A 22,756-nucleotide genomic window follows, 5' to 3' on the forward strand; every position below is an offset into this window, starting at 1 on the left:
TTTGCTGATTAGCTTCTCTGTTACGTTAAATTAATCCAGCAGATATTATGTAGAAATTCAAATATAATAATGTAACATGTGAATTTAAACTTTTCTCTTTTGCTTCCCTCTGTCTTTGTTCCCCAATTCCATCCCTTCTCCTCAACTCTCCTCATGGACCCTCGTGGCTCCTCATCTCTTCTCTTTTCCCTTGGCTAATAGTTGATTGAAAACTTATCTATTTACACTTCTGGTGTCAAGCTGTTGCTACGCATCACCAGTGTCCTATCTTCCACCTGTGCATCTCTAATTCTGAATGTCCTCCTTCGTCTGCTCATTCTAGTTTAGAACTGTTTGGAACTTTCCACTTTCATCCTGGCATGACCCTGCAAATCCCCATCCCACGCCCCACTTACTCCCCAGCTCGAGAGAATCTTATCAAGGCAGTGCCGCCCCATTTGATCTGCTCGCTGGTGTGTGGAGGGAAGGAATGTCGATACGAGGGACCTGGTGACTGGACCTTGCAACAACAAGCAATCCGGGGTGTGTTCTCAGCATGGTAGGTCAATCACAGGAAAGTATATCCCCACAAGCATCGGTCAGATAGCAAGTGAGCTGAAAGTAGGAAGTGACCAGAAGGATCCCAGCTTGGCATTAGCCTTCCAGAGAAAGGTGCTAAGTGTAAGTGTGCATTGAGAGTGATTGTTTTATTATGTGGCAAAAGAAATACAGTTGCATAAATGTGCTTGGTAAGTGCAGGGAATAATCAAAATGTGGGGGTAAAAAAAGGGAACCATTAAAGGGATGGGTTCTTTGTCAATATGCTCATGGAATGAGAGAAAGCAGCCATTTGCCAGATAGGCCCATGCCAACTCTTTGAGAGCAATCCTTTTGCTCGTTCCCTGTAGCTCTATGAATAGGTTCATTCAAACATCCAATTCCATTTTGAAAGTTGCTTTGAATATGCTTTTGTTAAGGTATATATTCCAAATTCCAACAAACTGCTACATTTTGTTTGCTCAGATCAGTTCTGCTTTTTGCGGCAGTTTACTGTCTGTCCTCATGACTGGCTCTGTGGGAACAGGTGTTCCTTCTTTATCAAAACCATTTATTATTTTAAGCAAATCTATTAAATCTCCACTTTACCTCCAAATTTCCACTGCCCAAACAAACAAATAAGATAGATCTGGCTCTGCATTCCTCAACTCCACAACCACTGCACAAAGGACAATAACCCCAGCGTGGTTTATAAATGTGGGAGCACCTTTATCATGTGGACTGCAGTGGTTCAAGAAGGTGGCTCCTCATCCAGGGAAATTAGTGCTGAACTTGACAGTCACATGCTAAGATAGACACAAAATGCTGGAGTAATTCAGCGGGCAGGCAGATCTCTGGATAGAAGGAATGGGTGACATTTTGGGTCAAGAGCCTTCAGACTGAGTCAGAGGAGAGTCACATTCTAAGAATGGATGATAATAAAATAAAAATTGTTAATCTCTCTCTCTCTCTCCCTCTCTCTCTCTCCCTCTCTCTCTCTCCCTCTCTCTCTCCCTCTCTCTCTCTCCCTCTCTCTCCCTCCCTCCCTCCCCCTCTCCCTCTCCCCCTCTCCCTCTCCCCCTCTCCCTCTCCCCCTCTCCCTCTCCCCCTCTCCCTCTCCCCCTCTCCCTCTCCCCCTCTCCCTCTCCCCCTCTCCCTCTCCCCCTCTCCCTCTCCCCTCTCCCCCTCTCCCTCTCCCCCTCTCCCTCTCCCCCTCTCCCTCTCCCTCTCTCTCTCCCCCTCTCACTCTCCCCCTCTCTCTCTCCCCCTCTCTCTCTCCCCCTCTCTCTCTCCCCCTCTCTCTCTCCCCCTCTCTCTCTCCCCCTCTCTCTCTCCCCCTCTCTCTCTCCCCTTCTCTCTCTCTCCCTCTCTCTCTCTCCCCCTCTCTCTCTCTCCCCCTCTCTCTCTCCCCCTCTCTCTCTCTCCCTCTCTCCCTCTCCCTCTCTCCCTCTCCCTCTCTCTCTCTCCCTCTCTCTCTCTCCCTCTCTCTCTCTCCCTCTCTCTCTCTCCCTCTCTCTCTCTCCCTCTCTCTCTCTCCCTCTCTCTCTCTCCCTCTCTCTCTCTCCCTCTCTCTCTCTCCCTCTCTCTCTCTCCCTCCCCCCACAGGATTACTGATAAGATCCTAGCTATGGCAAGACCATCCACACACCTCATTGAGAAGTTCAGCATCATCAACCAGTTCAAAGGGTAGGTGTTAACAAATGGAGGGCTGTGCATGTTCCATCTCCATCTCCTTACCCTCTGCCATTTACTTCACACCCAGTTCCTGGCCCCTCGGGAACCTAGCCCACCCTCTAGTTACCCTTCCCAAAATCCCATTGCTTTCCCTTTAATTGCTCCTTGTGACCCAAGTCTTTGGACTGTGAATGACAATTCTAGTCTCATTGTTCCCGGTGACAATATCCTTGGGTCATTTTCCTGTTTTAAGGGCCTAAAGTAAATTGTGGCCTCCCTGTCACAAAGATGTGATTCCAATTAGCTACAGACTATAGGAACCAAAATTGTTTCCTTTCTTCCCACAGGTTACATATCAAGTCTGTGATAAATCTGCAGGTACCTGGAGAGCATAATCATTGTGGAGACCCCTTGGAGTTAAAGAGTGGGTTTTCATATTTACCTGAAATCTTCATGGCGAATGATAGTAAGTTTTACTACACACGCTTTCAGGCCTCTGAATCTGGAAATTGTTGTTACTAACTTTCAGGTGGGGACAGATATAATGATGATTAGCACATTGATTAGCATATATTAGCCCTGAAACTGCTTACATGGATCATGAAGCCAGTCCTGGTTTGATTAGTACCCACGGACCCTGGACCCAGACTCTCCAACCCACCCTCATTTCTGGTGAGACTCCCTTTTGGTAACCAAGCCAGTAACCTTGAGATCTGGGATATTGCATACTGCAGCTCCACACAGCAACAAGGGCTTTATCCTGCATGATTATACAAAACAAAAAATATTCTGGTAGAAAACTTTCACTTCTTTTAATTTTAGTTTGGATTTAATGCAGGGAATGTCAGATTCACTTTAATTCCCCTTTGAGAACTGGAGGGGAAATGCATTTAGCCACAGCCCATTTCTTGAACTTGGGCTTCAACTCAGGTTCAGAAGCATCTTTAATGTAAGCTTGATTCAGTTGAAAGCATTCTCACCTTTGAGTGAAGCCTTCATTTCAGCCTCTTACCAGAGATCTGATTATACAACCTGGGCCTAAACCATTAGTGTGGTACCGAGATGTTGGAAATAGTGCCTTTTCGATGAGATTAAAGTGAGCCCTACCTGCACATTTAGGTGAGGGCAGCAGATCCCAGGCGTTATTTGGGAGAAAAGCAAACCACTCCTGAGAGCCGGCCAATGTTCCCCACCCTCAGCAGATATCTTTGGCCATCCATCTTACGCTTCCACACCAATTGGTGTATTTTTTGCCTACATTACAACTGTGACTGTGGTTCACCAGTAATTCATTCATTGCTTGTGAAGCAAAGCCCTGAGGATGTAGAACACAACACATCTATTTATCACCAGTGCTAAATCAACAATCTCCTGAAGTTTAGTTGTTGAGACCTTGCAGGGATGCATCATATTGGAATAAAATCTATGATGCTGCCTAACCTGTTGAGCTTTTTCAGCGTTGTATGTTTTTTTTAGTTTAGTTTAGTTCAATATTATTGTCACGAATACCGAGGTACAATGAAAAGCTTTTGTTTGCATGCTATCAAGTCAAAGAAAAGACTATACATGAATACAATCAAGCCATCCATAGAGCGCAGATAAATGGTCAATGGTACAAAATGTAGTGCAAGATACAACATTGAGATCCGAAGGTTCAAAGGTATCGAATCTGGTAGATGGGAGGTCAGGACCGCCCTCTGGCTGATGAGGGGACCATTCAGTTGCAGATGGCAGAATTCCAGTATGTGCAATTTTTACTTTAATGGATTATATTGTCCAAGTTTTTGATGAAGAGAGTGTAAATAGTTTGTGGCATGGAAATGATCACTGCAGCGCAATTCCTGGGCTGGAATAAGTAAGCCTGAGATTTCCAATGCCTTCAACTCCAGTCTCGTGATGGATTAGGCCCATTCCACACAAATGACAGGCACCTACTACCTGTTTCAGATATGGGCCATGGACACCCCAGTTGGATGACTGTACCAAATGGGCAACATTGCATTGCCTGATTAAAATCATACTGGAGTCACAGAGGGAGTGTTGAATAATTTCTGGCCCATTGCATCTAACCTGCGCTGTAATCACTGTTGGTGCTGGATAGTTGGATTGGGAAGTGTTCAATTTGCTGATCTTAAAAAGAAGTTCCAATTCTCAACGTTACTTGTGTCACACAGCAAACAGGTTGTGCTGTCTGCAGTGAATGGATGACGTGTGACGTCCCTGCCTGTAATTAAGAATCTCCGTTTCTATTTACACCTGGCTCAGCAGAATGGTACCATGTCTGAGGGATTGAATGCACAAAGCTAGCTATCACTTTGCCACATGTATGGGAGTTGGGGACTGAGGTCAGGCTGGTGCCTGGAGATTCTGGTTGACACTAATTACAAGGACTGTAAAACTCATGTTTTATAAATGATTATTTTAATTTTGCGCTGTGTATAGAATATCAAGACAATTCAGTGGTTTATTGGAAGAGGCCTCCCAGATTAAATTACTCTGAATTTGCTGCTATATTGCCGCTGCATCTGAATCTTATCGGGTTTCCGGGCTGTTCAGTTCAGTTCTGGAAAAAAAAAAGAAAAGGGGAGAAAGTAATAGAGAAGCAAAAAGATAAAGAGAAAAAAAGTGAGAAAGATAAAGAGAGAGAGAAAAAATGATACAGGCCCCTGACAGAATCTCATCAAATCTGCAAGAGATATCTCAAAGTATTTAATGTACTGAAATTATACATGTAATATGCATCAAAATATCACAAGCAATAATGAGATAAGTAGTCATAGAATGTTGCAGCATGGAAACAGGCCTTTCAGCCCCTTGAATCTGCACCAACCATCAATTCTACATCAATTGTACGTACATCAATTCCACATGATCGGTTCATTTCTTTTTGGTGATATTGGTTGTGGTTTAGTTTAGTTTAGAGACACAGCCCAGAAACAGGCCCTTCGGCCCACTGAGTCCACGTCGATCAGCGATCACTATCCGACACACACGAGGGACAATTTACCATTTTACCAAACCAATTAACCTACAAACTTGTACATCTTTAGAGTGTGGGAGGAGCCGAAGAAAGCCCAGGCGGGTCACGGGGAGAACGGACAAACTCATTACACACAGCACCTGTAGTCAGGATTGAACCTGGGTCTCTGACGCTGTAAGGGAACAACTCTACCGCTGTGCCACCATACAGCCCCTTGTGACTGGGAGTTTGTGAATGTGCTATCACTGAACTGTGACTAAGTGTATGATGTCATATAAAAATTGTTTGCTTGTCTTGACTTTGGACATGTTTGAAGGTGCGGCATGGAAACAGGCCCTTCAGCCCATCAAGTTCATGCTGACGTGTCCTACATCTTTGGAGTGTGGGAGGAAACCAGAGTATCCAGCGAAAACCTATGAAATCAGGGGGAGAACGTACAAACTCCGTATAGATAGCACCAGTAGTCAGGATCAAACTCGGGTCTCTGGCGATATAGGACTGCAACTCTACCACTGCGCCACCGTGCCAGCCACTGTGTTTGTTAATGTGTTCATGGTTAGGCTGGCCTATATTAGACAGGTGCATGAGTGATTTTGGCTGCTGATGGGATGAGTTACCATGGGGATCTGAGCAGCAGTGTGTGAGGCCCCATATGATGGAGGCTAAGAGCTGGGCTGCTGCTGTTCAAGTGGGTATTGTGGCACTATGGCAGAGCCAAACCCCACTTCATTAACTGAGTGCTGCAAGGATAATCACTGTGTTAGGAGCCTGACATCCAGCCGCTGGATCGTGGAAGGAATTAGCAATTCCCAATTAGTAGGCCGTTAATTTATACTCTCTTTTCCCCTTTGCAGTTTACTTTTTTAACTTTGGAATGACAGATTTTGGAGTCTCTACGCTGGTGCGTTTGCTGGATGTGGTGAAAGTGATATCGTTCGCAGTGCAGGAGGGCAGGGTGGCTATACACTGCCACGCAGGACTCGGGAGAACAGGTCGGTCAGCAGAACTATTCCTCTAATAAGGTCATGGGAGACATGCAGCTAGTTCTTTCAAAACAAAAGACTGTGGGTACCGGAGGAGGGAAATTGAGCATAGTGTCTGTGGACTCCTATTGAGCAAGGCCATGGGGAGATGTGCAGCAATAGTGGTTGGAATGAGCTGAGATATAGATGAGCTGTGATGCAGATGAGGAATTGATTCAAGGGCTGAATGGTTTGCTTTTGTTTATCTGCACACAGATATGGAAACCCTATTCTATTTTCCTTGCATCAATTCTAACTCAGTTGGTATCATTCTCATCTGTGAATTCAACTTCCAGCAACCTGAGCACAAAAATCTGGGCTGAGACTCTACTGTGCAGTGTGCAGGGAGTGCTAAACTGCTGGAAGTGCCAGCATTTGAAGTGATATTAATATTTGGCCCTCTTCTGCTGATGTAAAATACTGAATGGTCTGTCCAAGCATTATCCCAATGTCATAGTCACTGCTTATTCTTTAACGTTATCAGTGGCTTGTATGGCATCATCTGTCTGCACAACCTTGTTGTACTCAAACTGGAAATGTTATTGCAGAAGGAACCTTTGCTAAGGGGTACCTTGGGGATGCAACAGCCAAATAAAAATGTTAGCATCTAATCGCATTGACGAGTCCATGCCCTTTGATATATTACCAACAAGGTGTTATAGGTTCACTTGCTCTGCATAACAGAATCAACAGATTTGGTGATTTTATTTCTATGGTCACTGAAAATGCAAGTCGATCAAATTTCACAGTGCAGGTCCTGTCAGCCCCGTGTGATGCAAACGCTGAATAACCCTGCTTCTACCTGCTGCTTTAATGTGTTCTGAAACACCGAGCAAAGATGGCAAATCAGTCACTGGGCTCTGGTGACTCAGTTAATGAAAGAACATAGAACGTAGAGAAGTACAGCATGATAACAGGCCCTTCGGCCCACAATGTCTGTGCTGAACTTGATGCTAAAATAAATGAATCTCAATTGACTGCACATATCCTTCCATTGTCTGTTTATCCTTGTACCTGTCTAAAAACCTCTTAAATGCCACCAGCTTATCTGCCGTCACCACTACCCCTGGCAACATATTCCTAGCACCCACCACCCTTTGTGTAAAAATAACTTACTTGAACATTACCTTTAAACTTTGTCTCTCTATCTTAAAGCTATGCCCTCTCGTCTTTGACATTTCCACCCTGGGGAAATAGTTCTGACTGTCTATCCTATTGATGCCTCCATAACTTTATATATACTTCTATCAGGCCTCCCCTCAACCTCAGGTTGTTAGACAGAGAGGCACTGAGGCATAAGGATGAATTGGATGATCATAGATTTGTTAGTCTAATGTTCGATGAAGGTAAAGAATCTGTGGTTCATACATTACATTGAAATTATAATATGTGGTGTAAGAAAATAACTACAGATGCTGGTACAAATCGAAGGTATTTATTCACAAAATGCTGGAGTAACTCAGCAGGTCAGGCAGCATCTCAGGAGAGAAGGAATGGGCGATGTTTCGGGTCGAGACCCTTCTTCAGACTGAAGAAGGGTCTCGACCCGAAAGGTCACAGATTCCTTCTCTCCTGAGATGCTGCCTGACCTGCTGAGTTACTCCAGCATTTTGTGAATAAATACCTTGAAATTATAATACGTAATCAAGCCATTCAGTGCAATGTTTGTTAAATAGAGAAAATCTATTCTCTGTAGCTAATACATTTGTAACCAGATGCCAGAGATTAAAATCATTGGTAGCAAATCTGTAGAGACGAGGAGAAATGTTAATGGCTAATGATGAGTCTGCGTAATATTTTCAATTTGGTCAGACTGAATACACACATCGTATGGGTACACACAGGCACGCTGGCTTGCCCTGAGCCTCCCTATATGTTATTGAGACATCTTGCACCCCCACTTGCACCAGACTCTCCATTCCCCCTCACACACCACACATACACCTGGTCAATGGTTGTCAACATGGATTACTCTGCCTGGGGCCTGCTGCCACTGACTTCACTGGCGAATTCACAATCTCACTAACCTCTGTCCGGAATGAAATTATAATTCTCCTTATTTTCATACTGAACCTTATGCATTCTGCATTTAATCCCATGCGTTAGTTTCCTCTTCCACAGCATTCAACCACAGGAAATGACCATAACCCTGATGCATGCTTTATAATTTTATACAGGTCTATCATTTTGCTTCAAATTCCTCTCAGTCTTAACAGAAATATCTCTCATTCTTTGAGCAATTAGAAACATAGAAATATAGAAACATAGAAAAATAGGTGCAGGAATAGGCCCTTCGGCCCTTTGAGCCAGCGCCGTCATTCAATATGATCATGGCTGTTCATCTAAAATCAGTACCCCGTTCCTGCTTTTTCCCCATAATCCCTTGATTCCTTCAGCCCTAAGAGCTAAATCTAACTCTCTCTTGAAAACATCCAGTGAATGTTTTCAAGAAACATCCAGCCTCCACTGCCTTCTGTAGCAGAGAATTCCACAGATTCACAACTCTCTGGGTGAAGAGGTTTTTCCTCATCTTAGTCCTAAATGGCCCACTCCTTATTCTTAAACTGTGACCCCTGGTTCTGGACTCCCCCAACATCGGGAACATTTTTCCTGCATCTAGCCTATCCAATCCTTTCAGAAACTTTAATTTCTTCTTACTCCTCCCATGTGCACACAAGCCTCTGTTGCCTCAACATCCCTCCTACAGTCTGGACTCCAAGCCTGCACGCGATCCTCCCTCTCACCGAGGTGTTACTGAAGTTTTATATGATTCACTATGACATTTCAATTCAAAGTAACATTACTCAGAAGGACTCAGCACAGTACAATGCAAGTTAATATTGAACAAATCTCTGCCTTTTGAAGATGTGAGCAATTAGATAAATTTATATGATTAAATTCAGGACAATTTCCACCCAGATAAGAACTGACACTCATTTTGTTCACCCAGGCAGCATTTAACTCAGCACTGGATAAACGCAAATAGAAGAAATATACAGAAATGTTTTGTGGCCTTTCACCAGTTGTGAAGAAAATCAATTTCTCATGTTCCACTCCTCATTCCTGGTTCCTTTTACACCATTACAGGTTGCCAAGATCTAGGTTGCCAAGATTTGAGAGACTTTTCTATTTCTATCACGACAGATCCATTCATAAAATGCTGGAAATACTCAGTGGGTCAGACAGGATTTGTTGTGAGAGAAATAGAAAAGTCTCTCAAAAGATCATTTAAGGTTCCCAGCATCTTTTGTATTCTGCTTTTTGATAAGAGCTGTTGTCTTGATGCTAGTAATTAAAGGCATGGCTTTTAGATGGATCCTTCCCTATAACTATCAGACACACCATTTCATTGCTTTATGTGGCTTGGTGTTAATATTTCTTTGATAAGCCATGATCACATTGAATGGTGGTGCTGGCTCGAAGGGCCGAATGGCCTACTCCTGCACCTATTGTCTATTGTCTATTGTAAAGCTCCCGTGCAATGGTGAACTCATCTTGTAAGATTAAAGGCACTAGATAAATGTTTTTTTTCTTGTTTAAATCCTAGCAGCACTGAGCATTCTAAATAATAAAAAGTATTCATTAGTATTTTCCCATCTGAATCAAGGAAAATGTTAACTGTCTGTTCTGTTGCTCTTCGGCAGGGGTTCTGATTGCATGTTACCTGATCTATGCCACAAGGGTCAGCCCCAGTGAAGCCGTCCAGTTTATCCGGATCAAGCGTCCCTTCTCCATCCAGACCCGCACTCAAATTGACCTGGTTTTTGATTTTGCCCAGTTTGTAGATGCTCAAAGAACAATCATCACAAATGCGAGCTTGCATGCTCAGCCCATCACCCTGCAGCAGCATCTTTACCGCCAGCAGCACCTCCTTCATGGTTACGAGGCACGGCATCTCAAGTATGTGCCCAAAATAGTGGACTACGTCTGCAAGAGGCTTCTGCAGATAGCATTCGATAAGCAGGATGGTGCAGCAGTGCAGGTGGAGAAGCAAAAGGAGACAAACAACCGTATCATGACTCTAGTCATCAGAGAGACCATCACTGCCTTCATTTCCTTGCCAGAGTCTCACCTGGCAAACCACGGACATGTGGATCCCGACAATGTGCTGAGACCTCCCTTGGGCACAACTGGTTCATTTAAACCGGGCGCTTCCTCAGATGGATTCCATCCCCAGATTCAATCCAGCAAATTTGCCAGGTTATCACGATCCCTCAGTGACTCCAATCTCTCCACACCCTCTTGGAGGCGTCGAGCACAGGTAAACTGGGATATGGCACAGCTTGGTCAGCATCAGCAAGCAGGGTCTGTACTGAGCTGCAAGGAATGGGTCTGGGACACAGTTAGAGAGTGAGTTACAAGCTGGGACCTGATCCATGGGTTCAGATGGCACTTGTAGGACAGTAAAATGTGCAAACATTCGATGGGGAGTTAAAAGTGGGCCATACCTCAGAGTAAGTGCAGACTAGGATTAGACTGAGGGGAACACTGAATATAGTCGAGTACATGTTCAGTATAGGAAGGAACTGCAGGTGCTAGTTTAAACTGAACATAGACACAAAATGCTGGAGCAACTCAGCGGGACAGGCAGCATGTCTGGAGAGAAGGAATGGGTGACTTTTCAGGTCGAAACTCTTTCTCAGACATGTTAAGGTACATAGGCTAAGGCAGGAGACTAATTGAATGAGTGTTGGAGAGAAAATGTGGATGTATATGGGCTGTGGAAGACAATTTAATTGTGATAGCCAGTCACAATAGATTGGTTGGGGCTGAGGAAGAAAATTAAATGTTTAGGTTGAGTCTGTGATCGAGTTAAGTACACATGGCCTGTGCAATGGGATAAATGGGAGGGCAGAGTCCATCTCTGGATAGAGTACACAGGAGTTGCAGTAATAATGACGAAAAGCAACAACAGGAAATGGTTAAAATCCTCAACAGACAAGGTAATGTGGAGAGAGAAGCAGAGTTAACATTTCAGGTCAATTATCTTTTGAGAGACTTTTCTATTTCTCTCACAACAGATTCTGCCTAACCCACTCAACATTTCCAGCATTTTCATAAAATTCTGGAGATACTCAGTAGGTCAGACAGGGTCTGTTGTAAGAGAAAGGATAGCGGAGTCAGTGGGTATGGGGAGAAGGCAGGAACGGGGTACTGACTGAGAATGATCAGCCATGATCACATTGAATGGAGGTGCTGGCTCGAAGGGCCGAATGGCCTACTCCTGCACCTATTGTCTATTGTCTATTGTCTATAGAAATTGAAACGTCTCTCAAAAGATCATTTAAGGTTCCCAGCATCTTTTGCATTCTGCTTTTTGATAATTTTCATTTTCATTCCATTTTCCTCTAGTGCAGTGACATGCATTGTAGATTTTCGGAGTCATTTTTGTTGAGGTTAGCAGTGACCAGTTCCAATAGCTGGAAGTGTGCAGATTCTGTGGTGCAGCTTCTGTGGTGATTTAGTTTGACGTTAGCAGAGATATGAATGGTGCAGATGGTTGAATTTTCCCAGCATCACAGTGCTACCGCAGTGAGTGACTAAAGTGGCGTAAATTCTACTTTAAGGATCTCCTTGGTCAATGGACTATATCGGTGGGTCAAAATCAAACGGACACTTCGGAACAGTTCTTCAGTGGGCCAAACAATCCGTTGAGATACGCCATCAGCTGTGAAGGGAGGAGCTACTTTGCTGGGGACAGGAGCCAGACACAGACTGACCAGGCAGCACAACTCATCCTCCCTCGACGAGCAAACTCTCTCTTGAACCCCGGTAGCCTGGCACTCACAACTGACAAGAAGGTAAGGACTGAATCCAGGTGTAGTGGTCAGACTGATTCCCACGCTGTGTAACATGGCAGCCTGCATCTCCCCTCCCCACTTCAAATGCCTTTCCGAAAGATGCCACATTTGCCAGTTATTTCAATACCTCCTCATTGAGGCCATCTATCTCCAGCTGAGGTTACTCAGTACGAGCGGCAAAACTCATAAGTTGCTAACCCATCTAAGGTGGATGCAAAAGGCCCACAGAATTGTTTCAAATACGTTTTTCGTGGTACCCTCTTCAAAAAATTTTTGCCCAAAATAATATAATTTAAAAAAAATTATCCGTTCTGTTATTGCATTGCCGTTTGTGTTGGATTGCCATTCTAAAGTATGTCATTGGCTGAAATGGATATTGGGATAACCTGAGGTTATAAAGAACATAACAAAATGTGTGATGGTACCACAAGTTGCATCCTTTGCAGCTGTGGACATTGGACAATATCTCTCCACCTCACGAGGAATTCCAATCCTCTTTGTAGTCCCTTTTGTTGGTCATTTATATTCAACAAACACAGCATAGACCTGAGATCAATCCTGGACTCTTGCAGTCAATGGATAAATATGTTTAATCGACACTGGTAAATTTTGTATATTTCCGATTCATCTTTGATCAAAATATAATATAAGTATTTGCCTTTAAATAGAAATGTGGAATGCCCCTCAACCAGCCAATTTCTTACATTTCAAAATACTGCAAATTACATCACCTATTTGTTCACTGACAACAGTAAAACAAATGACCCGATAATTGTTTTAGGAATGATAGATAGGAGATAAATTTTGTCTAGGGGAGTGGGGAAAATGCACCTTTAGGATGTTTCCGTTGATTAAGGATCAAGCCCATGTCTGTTTCAATGTATGCTCCAGATAACGTTCAAAGAAGTGGCAGAGTGATAGATTGGGAGGTCACAAGGGAAGGGGCAAGGGGGACACGATCCCATATTATCAGGTCCATTTTAGTTCCAATGTTGGATTCCAAATACTGCTTACAATTCTGTTGAATATACTGTAACATGTAACATTTAGTGCCTGCTTTTTACTTTTAGTTTTATTCTTTAGGGTAAAGTCTATGGAAATGTCTCAGTTAAAGAACGTGTCAAAAAAACAGATGGTTATGGGTCTCTTCTGGAAATGGTTGCCAAGGCAATGTCAGAGGGACCAGAGATAGACAATGACTTATTGTCCAAAGTCCACCTTTGGCAGGTAATGAACTGTTGGATGATCTCAGCTCTGGAATTGTTCATTCGTTTAAAGGAAAACCAGTTTTTTTTAGAAAATAATATTTTAGAATCTAGTGAATGAGTAATTTGAGACATTAGGTTTCTTATTTTAGCAGCTCTGGAGTATTAAGTGACTTTGGCTCCAGGACTTGGTCGGTAGAGCTTTCGCTTATATTTCACATATTTCGCTTGGGCAGCTTGCAGCCCAGCGGTACGAACATTGACTTCTCCAACTTTAGATAGTTCCTCTGTCCCTCTCTTCCCCTCCCCCTTCCCAGTTCTCCCTCTATCTTCCTGTCTCCACCTATATCCTTCCTTTGTCCCGCTCCCCCTGACATCAGTCTGAAGAAGGGTCTCGACCCGAAACATCGCCCATTCCTTCTCTCCTGAGATGCTGCCTGACCTGCTGAGTTACTCCAGCATTTTGTTGAAATAAATTCCTCCCCACCTGCTCTGTATTGGGCTGATAAAGATTGCTTGATTGGTGTGATTAGCACACAACTCCAGTATTGTTCATTGTAACAGATATGTAAAGCATACATTGGAAGGGAAACGTGGTTGTATTTGTACTCATAGAGATTAGGGCTACGGATGAAGGGGCCCCAAGAATTTCAGTACCAATATTAACCGATGCAGACCATCAACGAATGCAGCTGACCCATTGCTCAGTACATTTGATGAATAACTGGTGAAGACAGAATGGAGGTCATTTCAGCAATGACCATGCTTCAAAAGCACCTCATTGGACGTAAAATCCCTTTGGATGCCCTGAAAGATCTGTGAAAGGTACCACATAAGTAAATCTTTCTTTTTCAAACAAGGATCACTTTTTTTAAGGGTGTAGACCAGGCCAGGATGATGGACATTTTATACTTCTTCCCCTCAAAACTAAAGCCTTTCCCTGGGGAGAGTGCCCTCTACTGGCCACTCCAATGTTCACTATAAGCCAATGAGGACATTTTAAATTGCCTGAAAATCGCGGTGGGAGTAGTTGAGATAGAGAGGCTGCACACTTGGCCGCACACCTCCCAAACATCAAACCTTGTCCTTGTAAACATACCCAGTAAAGCACTTCCTAGCCTTTGTTTGAGCTGCAGAAGCAAAGCTTTGCAGCTACACTCTGCATTTTACATCTTTGGACCATGCATTTCCCTTTACAAGCATGATCACTGAAGGATTCTAGCCCCTGGGACAGATAGAAGACTCTGGAATTCATTAAAGTCATGTCTCAAGAGATTTGAAAAGATAGTCCTGAGGGAGTGCCGAACCTTTTAAATGCATTTACATATCAGGATGTGAGGATCACTGGTAAAGTGGTTCTTGCCCATCCCCAAGTTTCCCTGTGAAGGTGACAGTGAGCTGCTTTCTGGAACAACAGCAGTCCTTATGATGAAAGTTCTCCAACATTGCTGCCCATGATTTGGCACCAGCGATGATGAAATGCTGATGGTATATATTTCTTGATCAGGATGGTGCGTGACTTGGTAGAGAACCTGCAGGTGGTGGTGTTCCAATGGTGATCCTGAGGATACTGGTGGGGGACATGGCGATAGGAATGTTGTTGAATATCCCGGCAGTTTTGAAGTGCAAATGTTACATACCACGCCTGAATGTTGTTTCTGTCTGCAGGCATGGAATGCTTCAATTGCTGGTAAGTTATGAATGAAATAATACCAGTGAACATCCCCAATTCTGACCGTCCAAAGAATGATTTCTGTATTGGCAGTGATCTCAGGAGGAAACCAAGATGAATCATCAACCAAATGCTTTTTACTGCCAATGTGGAGACTGCTTTAGCTTAATCAATAAGATTAAGCTGGTCATCGTTAACGATGACCTTGGAGTTATCCCTCCTGTTGGTTGTTTAATTGTCCATCACCATCTGTGTTTTGATACGCATGTCTGCAGGACATTCATCTCATCCAATGGTTGTGGGAGGTGTCATATTTTACATGTAATATTAAACTGAGTCATATTTGCTATCTCATGGGTATAAAAGATTCAATGTCAGTTGTTGAAAAGAGTAGAACAGTTTCGCTTACCCCCACCCCCACCCCGATCTCCGACCCCCGACCCCCGACTCCCGACTCCCGACTCCCGACTCTAATATCACCCAATATCCAACCCTCAACCTGCTCCTTAAAAAGCAATGTTTGCTCATTTACTTCATTGTTTTGACCACAGATTTGCCGCTCCAATTTTCACTTTACAGTGTTAATTACACCAAAACTACTTATTTTTTCTCTTTCTGTCTTTCGTATTTTTCTCTCCCCACAGTCCCCCCCCTCTCACATGCACCTTCTCCCTCCCTCCCTCCCTCCCTCCCTCCCTCCCTCCCTCCCTCCCTCCCTCCCTCCCTCCCTCCCTCCCTCCCTCCCTCCCTCCCTCCCTTCCTCCCTTCCTCCCTTCCTCCCTCCTTCCCTCCCGATGGGCATTTCTCAGTCATTCTCTCTTTCTGGGTTGAATTCTGTCCCCCACATTCTGCTAATGAAAATAGAGTGTTGGAAACACTCAGCAGGTCAAGCAGCATCTTTGCAAAGAAACACAGAATTAATGTTTCAGGTCAAAAACTATTCATCAGAACTGGAAAACTCATTCTGCCAATCCTTCTGTCTCACTTTCCATTTGTTCTCTACTGGTCTGAATGCCTCTCTTTGTATCATTATTTCTGTTTCAGACTTTCCTTCTGCCTCTCTCTGAATTCCTTCCAGCCATCTTGTCAGGTAGAGATTTAGTGTGTCTGTTCTTTCTCTTTCTCTTCAAGGTGGATCTAAATGAGAATGAAGGGGCTTGGGGCCGACTAGGTGCAGAGGAAGACCCCCGGATTCTCAGTGCGCTGATGTGGTGCTGGCTTGAACATCTCAAGGTCATTCATCTATTTAAGTAAAAGACAACTCAGAACTCCAATATGACTGCAACATGTCAACGTTGCTCTGGATTTTACATATCGCTTCTACAATGTGTACATTTTCCCTAAATTTTACACTCGATGGTCGAGAAGAAAATCCCATATTTCATTTTAATGTTTCCCTTGATGAAAAGTGCTGGCATTTATTGACCATTTTTACCTGGTTTAAGAAGTGGTGCTGGTCTTGGCCTGCCTCCAAATATGGTTCAGGGGCAGCTGTGGGGGTGGAGTCTGGAGTCACATGAAGGTCCAGACCCAGTAATGGCAGCAGTTTCCTTTCTTGAGCAAACATGGGTGTGTCTATTGATTTTACAGCAGTCAGCAAATGTTTACTGATTTTTCTATTTCCTGAAATTTTATTTGAAATTGAACTCGAGTTCTCAAAGAACAAATGGTGGAATTTGAGTTCTTGTTTTCTGGGTCATTAGTGCAGGCCGCAATGTTTCTTGTCTAGTGTTACAAAACATTATAACCGGGCGGCCTATGCTAGGAGGAAGCTACATAGTTTTGTGGGCATCATCACTTCTTGAAATTTCCGTTTGGTTCTGTGAAGATTTAATCTGGTGAACCTGCACATAGCTTTGAACTATGTGCATAGGAGGGAAAAAATTTGTGTCAAAGGGAGGGAGAATTATAGAGAAGTACTAGACCAAGTGGACCTGTTGGGCCCAAACCTCTCCTGCATTGGTGCAGCACCCTGTCCTCCCCCATCCCCTCTCTCCTCAACCCCCCTCCCCTCTCCCTTCTCCCCCACTCCCCCATTCCCCCTCCCTCCCTCCTTCTCCCCTCCCCTCCTTTTAAACTTTAAAATGTGAATAACTTAAAAAATATAACTCCGATTTCAATAAAACTACTTGCATTATCACTAAAGTCACAATGGCGAGTAAGGTGGTCCTAAAATTGTCGTGCTATCTTGTACCGTTTTGGCTGAAGTTCAGTCACAAACAAGGTAACAAACGAGAGTTTTAGTAAATAGATATGTTTGGTTCAGGCTATGCATTTGCTGGCAATTAAATCATCTTTATTCCCTCTGCAGGAGCCGGTGTTGAAATCAGAGGATGTAGTGATACTGTTGGCAAAACCAACAGAAAAGCATAACCTTGTGGGCTTGGAGAAGGTGGGTGCTTCTTAAAATTGGGTTAACGCACCTCGTGGTGCTGACTTTGTGCACATGACATTTATTGACCATGAAGTTAACTTGCCTAAGATTATTTGAACCCCAGACACTGCATAGGATGGGATCACACAGCTCCCATCCTAGTCCCATGGATTGCAGTGTGAGGCTACAGTGTGACATGGGACAATAGACAATAGACAATAGACAATAGGTGCAGGAGTAGGCCATTCAGCCCTTCGAGCCAGCACCGCCATTCAATGCGATCATGGCTGATCACTCTCAATCAGTACCCCGTTCCTGCCTTCTCCCCATACCCCCTCACTCCGCTATCCTTAAGAGCTCTATCCAGCTCTCTCTTGAATGTTTGGGGATGTTTGTTGGTTTCTCCCCAACCCCCTTCCGATAACTGTGACAGCATAAGCAACAGGCAGGTTAGGTAGGAAGGATAGTCGATTGATTTCTCCACTGAGATTCAATGAAGACAATTCTGGTTGCAGAACAGTTATGATTCCAATATAGTCGGCCAGAAGCCTGGACTAACAATTTGGAGACACAGGTTTAATTCTCACCACAGTACCAAGGAATTTGAATTTGGTACATTGACTGAATCTGGAATAAAAAGCTTGCATGAGTAACGGTGACCATGGAACTATGGGATTCTCATAAAAACCCTGGGTTCTTTTACCCAGTGTTTGGTATCTCTGGCAATGCCTTTTCGAACCACTGGGACAGACCCATCCGTGGTGATGAGACATTGGAATTTTGTTAGGTTGGCTGGCCCTGGATGTCCTCAACATTTACTCTGGACCACACAAAATTTCATATTCTCATGTCCAGTGTGAGAAATATCAGGAAATCACAATGACTGTCACTCTCCCTGGGTTGATTCATTAATATTTCTTTACATTGACCATAACTTGGAAGTAGCACTGAGCGTGCAGAGGCAGAGAGTGTTATTTGAAGGGAAGGCTACGATGACCATCACCACAGCTGGCAAGGTCTCTAAGTCCCACTACTGGACCTGGTCTCTGGCGGGTGCTTATAGAATCAATTTTAGGGGAAAATGTACTTATTCTCCCTAATTTATTGATTATGTTTGCAATGTTCCTGAGAGCACCAGGCCAAATTCCATTTACCTTTAGAGGACACTCTTGATCATATAATATGGTACTACCCCTGTGCTAAGTGGAATGGATCTCGGACAGACTGAACAAGTCAAGTCAAGTTTATTTGTCACACACACATAAATGTGCAGTGAAATGAAAGATTACCCACAGTCCAACAACAAGAGCACTAAAAGCAATAAAAGAGCAATAAAAATAAGCAATAACACACACAATCAAACAAAAAGAAACAGAAAGAAACAAACATCCATTCAAGCTGGGCATTTTCAAGGTTGTGTGAGCATCAAAGCAGAGGCATTGTATCCACCACAATTTATAACCTCAACATTTGATTGATAAAGTCAGTACGTTAGTTGTTATCTACATGGAATTAGCAAAAGTAACATACTATTACAAGGTACCATATGTTAGGCTGATCTATAAAGTTAGATCACATGGTTTCCAGGACAAGCCAGCCAATTGGATACAAAATTGGCTTGAAGGTCGGAAACAGAGGGTGGAGGTAGAGGGTGGTTGTTTTTCAGACTGCAGGCCTGCAGCAAGTGGTAATCAGTGGTGATCCACTGTTATTCATGATTAATATTAACAAATTGGATGTGAATGTAGGTGGCATGGTTAGTAAGTCTGTGGATGTCGCTAAATTTGATGGCATGATGGTGAATGAAGAAGGTCATCTACGATTACAATGGGATATTTTTTTCAATTGAGCCAATTGGCTGAGTAATGTCAGATGGAATTTAATTCAGACTAATACATGGTATTGCATATTGGTAAGGCAAACCAGGGCAGGACTTTACACAATGAATAGTGTGGCTCTGGGGGAGCCTTGTAGAATAGAGAGACCAAGGGATGCTGGTACATTATTAAATGAAGTTGGAGACAAAAGTGAACAGGGTGATGAACAAGATATTTGGCACGCTTGGCTTCATCAATCTGAATGTTGAGTACAGGAGTTGGGACATCATGTTAAAGCTTTATAAGATGTTGACAAAGCCACGTTTGAAATACTTGCTACATTTCTGCTCACCCTGCTATAGGACCGATGTTATTAAATTGGAAAGAGTGCAAAAAAGACTTATGAATGATGTCACCGTCTGAGTTAAAAAGAGAGTCTGGATAGAGTGCATCCCTGGAGTGTAGGAGGCTGAGGGAGAACATAGGAATTTATAAAATCATGAGGGGCATAGATAATGTGAATAACCGCAGTCTTCTTTCCAGTTTAGGGGAGTCTACAGCTTGAGGTGAGAGGGGAAAGATTGAAAAGAGATCTGAGGGTAACTTTTTTCACACAGAGAGTGGTGCTGTTATGGAATGAGCTTCCAGAGAAAGTGGTGGAGATGGGTACAATGGTGGCATTGAAAAGACACTTCAACAGGTTCATGGATAGGAAGAGTTTGGAGGGATGTGGGCCAAGTGAAAGCAAGTGGGATTAGCTTGTTTAGGCAACTAGGGTGACATAGAAAATGGAAGAATTGGGCTCAAGGGCCTGTTTCCATGCAGCATCACCCTATATATTTCCCCCACAATGTCTTTTCTAAGTAGCTGGAGATCCACAGTGAAGAAACAACACATGACTCAATACATACCAAATTACAGATGCAGTTCGCCACGTGTGGAACAAATAAATCTTACAACCTTCGGATCAGATGAAGACTCGTCAACTAGGCCATATCCTGGTGGTGTAATAATGAGCAGGACCGTCCATGAAGACCCTCAGGCCTGTGATGACGGAAGCACACGTGTGTGCAGAAGCTGAGATGGAAGCATTTGCAACCAGCTTCAGCAGAGCGAATGATCCACCACAGGCTCCTTCCGGTGTCTCCACCATCATAGGGAACAGTCTTCAGCAAATTTTACTCAATAGGATATTAAGAGGCTGCATACACTAAATACAACAAAGGTAGTGGGCCAAGGCAATGTTCCAACTGTAGTGCTGAAGACTTATTCTTTAGTTTAAGCTATGCCTTTAGCCTGGTTAAGGCTTGTATGCTTTGACTTGTTGTCTTCTAGGCTGACCCTGGCTGGTTTCTGGTCCAGAGTGTGGCATCTAATTGTATGACTTCACCCTCAATCTCACTACCTCACCATGTGGAGGCTGGGGAGAGTTGAGGTTGCACCCTATGTAGGCTATGTGCAAATACTTGGGAACAATAGTTACAGATCGGAATTGTGAGGAATTTATCATGCATTTTTGGGCCCATTGTTTTTATACCTAGTTCTGGAAATATGGGTTTAAATTATTTCTGCATCAATGTTTTTCCAACACATTCTCTTTTGTCTCTCAGTGCCAGGATGGGACAATAAACGGCATCTTGGATTACATCTGCAAACTCACTGGTTTGCCCTCTTTATTGGAAGATGCCATAATTCACCGGTTGATCCACGCACTAACTCAGGTAGGAACCTTTGATCACCATCACAGGTCTGATGGGGCCTGGAGCCCAGTGGGGTAAGCCTTGACATTTCAACTCTGTGATCTTTCCTCACGTTCATTCACATCCATGTACTGGGGAGTTACATGTGTCCATGTGCATATACAGAATGCACTTGTCTGCTCCTCTAATGCCCATGACTGTCAAGGCTTGAACTTTTGATTCCACTTATGGCTTGATGATTGCTCTCTCAGTCATGGTTTCAAATGCAGCTTCAGAGATGTAAGCCTATAAACACAGTTGACCCATTTTTGTCTATAATTGGGTTTATTCACAAATATTTTGGTGAAGAGCCATAGAATCCTGTCTGTTGTCCGAAATGAACATGTTGCCCTCAACCAACCTGCCTAAAACAGACTAGCTAGTGATTTATCCTGGTGCTGTCCGCAAACTGATTGTTATGTTTTCCTGTAAGCAGAAGTGGCAGTGATCAAGCTATTTCTTAAAACAAAGAATTAGAATAGTCAACCTGTCTAATATACCCTCGCATTTGTTTGATCTTTCTCTCTATTAATGCTGAATATTCTGGCAACACAGCATCCTCATTTGACTTCTAGAGTCAAAATAGACATTGCATTTTGTCCTCTAATTCATTGTCCCACAGATCTTGGAGGTATTGATATTTTCCAGGTTTGCCTTACCCCTTCAATCTGTGGTGTTTTAAAATCAAAATCTAGCAAAATCAAACTATCACCTGATTTACCATTCTTTCTGGAGAAGGGTCTCGACCCGAAACGTCACCCATTCCTTCTCTCCCGAGATGCTGCCTGACCTGCTGAGTTACTCCAGCGTTTTGTGAATAAATACCATTCTTTCTCTGTAACTCACCTGGAATTCTTCAATCTGACCCATTGACTCTTCATTTCCTGTCCTTCACAATGGTCTTTGACCTTTTACCTGAGGTATTTTATATGACTGTTTGACCTTTTGCTTGCTGTGTCATAAGTCGTGCCCCATTACCAAAACCCTTCAATGTGAGCCACAGGTCTTCTTCTTTACGAAATACATGTATTAACTGGCTTTTTTTGTTGCAGAGTGGGGAAGAGAACGTGATGCATTTTGCTGCGTTGTCGCGGAAACTGAAAACAGTTATCAGGGAAAAACGCTCACATTTCCTTTTCACTCGGGGCATGGTAAAGACAACAACTGTTGTGAAGCTATCCTCCCATGGGAAGAACAAGTGAAAACAACATTTCCTGGTTTCCCTGGTTCTTACAATCTTTAATTGCTGCCAAATAAAGTGGGGATGTTGCAGGTATTTAAGAGCACAAGGTGGAGGCAGAGGAAACGTTGGCAGTTACAAATAAAGGTTTACTGAAATGTGGCAGATAATTTCTCGAAGTAGAAGCCATACCCAGGTTGGATACAGATAAGGAAAGACATTGGCAGAGTTGTTTTAATTTCCCTAAACTAGTCATCTTGTCATGTTTCCAATGTGTAACCCTTTGGCATAGTGGGAGGGTTTGAATCTCTGGATCAGAACGTATAGGGTGCAAACCCCTTCCCAGTGGTTCACATGGCCTGGGACTATATCTCCCATTCTGAGTGCTGGGATTTCAGGCTACAAGCAACTATATATCATGTGCTTGATGTCCATCTTTCACCCAACATCTTGTAAGTTGCAGAAGCCTATAAAACACTACTCCTGCTCCTCACCATTGCAGTGCAAGGACTGCTTGGATAAAGATAGTAGAAGAAGCATGATTGCAGAGTCGATGGTTAGTTCGAAAAGAGATGAATATTCCATAGGAATTTATTACTTGTCTCACTTGAGCGCTTTACTCTGTATTTATACTTGCCCTTGGGGTATTTGAGGGCACTTTATTCTACATTTAACCCTTGCTTCACCTGGAATTGAGTTGTAGAGCCAGAGATATGGCACAAAAATAGGCCCTTTGGCTCATCAGATGTCCACCAACCATCAATCACCCATTGACA

The 22,756-nt window shown here is 43.4% G+C and overlaps 1 protein-coding gene across 1 annotated transcript in view; it reads left to right on the forward strand.

Moving 5' to 3' along the window:
* Positions 1–359: 359 nt before the first annotated feature.
* The window catches only part of LOC144604759 (protein tyrosine phosphatase domain-containing protein 1), a 34,053-nt gene continuing 11,656 nt past the window's right edge, over positions 360–22,756 (forward strand). Inside the window, exons 1-12 of the mRNA XM_078419390.1 lie at positions 360–538; positions 2,122–2,202; positions 2,538–2,656; positions 6,025–6,162; positions 9,837–10,453; positions 11,760–11,993; positions 13,077–13,220; positions 16,002–16,103; positions 17,182–17,262; positions 20,672–20,782; positions 21,853–21,951; positions 22,483–22,536. Coding sequence (XP_078275516.1) covers positions 360–538; positions 2,122–2,202; positions 2,538–2,656; positions 6,025–6,162; positions 9,837–10,453; positions 11,760–11,993; positions 13,077–13,220; positions 16,002–16,103; positions 17,182–17,262; positions 20,672–20,782; positions 21,853–21,951; positions 22,483–22,536 — 1,959 coding nt within the window. The remainder of the gene's footprint in view (positions 539–2,121; positions 2,203–2,537; positions 2,657–6,024; positions 6,163–9,836; positions 10,454–11,759; positions 11,994–13,076; positions 13,221–16,001; positions 16,104–17,181; positions 17,263–20,671; positions 20,783–21,852; positions 21,952–22,482; positions 22,537–22,756) is intronic.

This window comes from Rhinoraja longicauda, chromosome 23, assembly GCF_053455715.1.
Source record: "Rhinoraja longicauda isolate Sanriku21f chromosome 23, sRhiLon1.1, whole genome shotgun sequence".
NCBI lineage: Eukaryota > Metazoa > Chordata > Chondrichthyes > Rajiformes > Arhynchobatidae > Rhinoraja > Rhinoraja longicauda.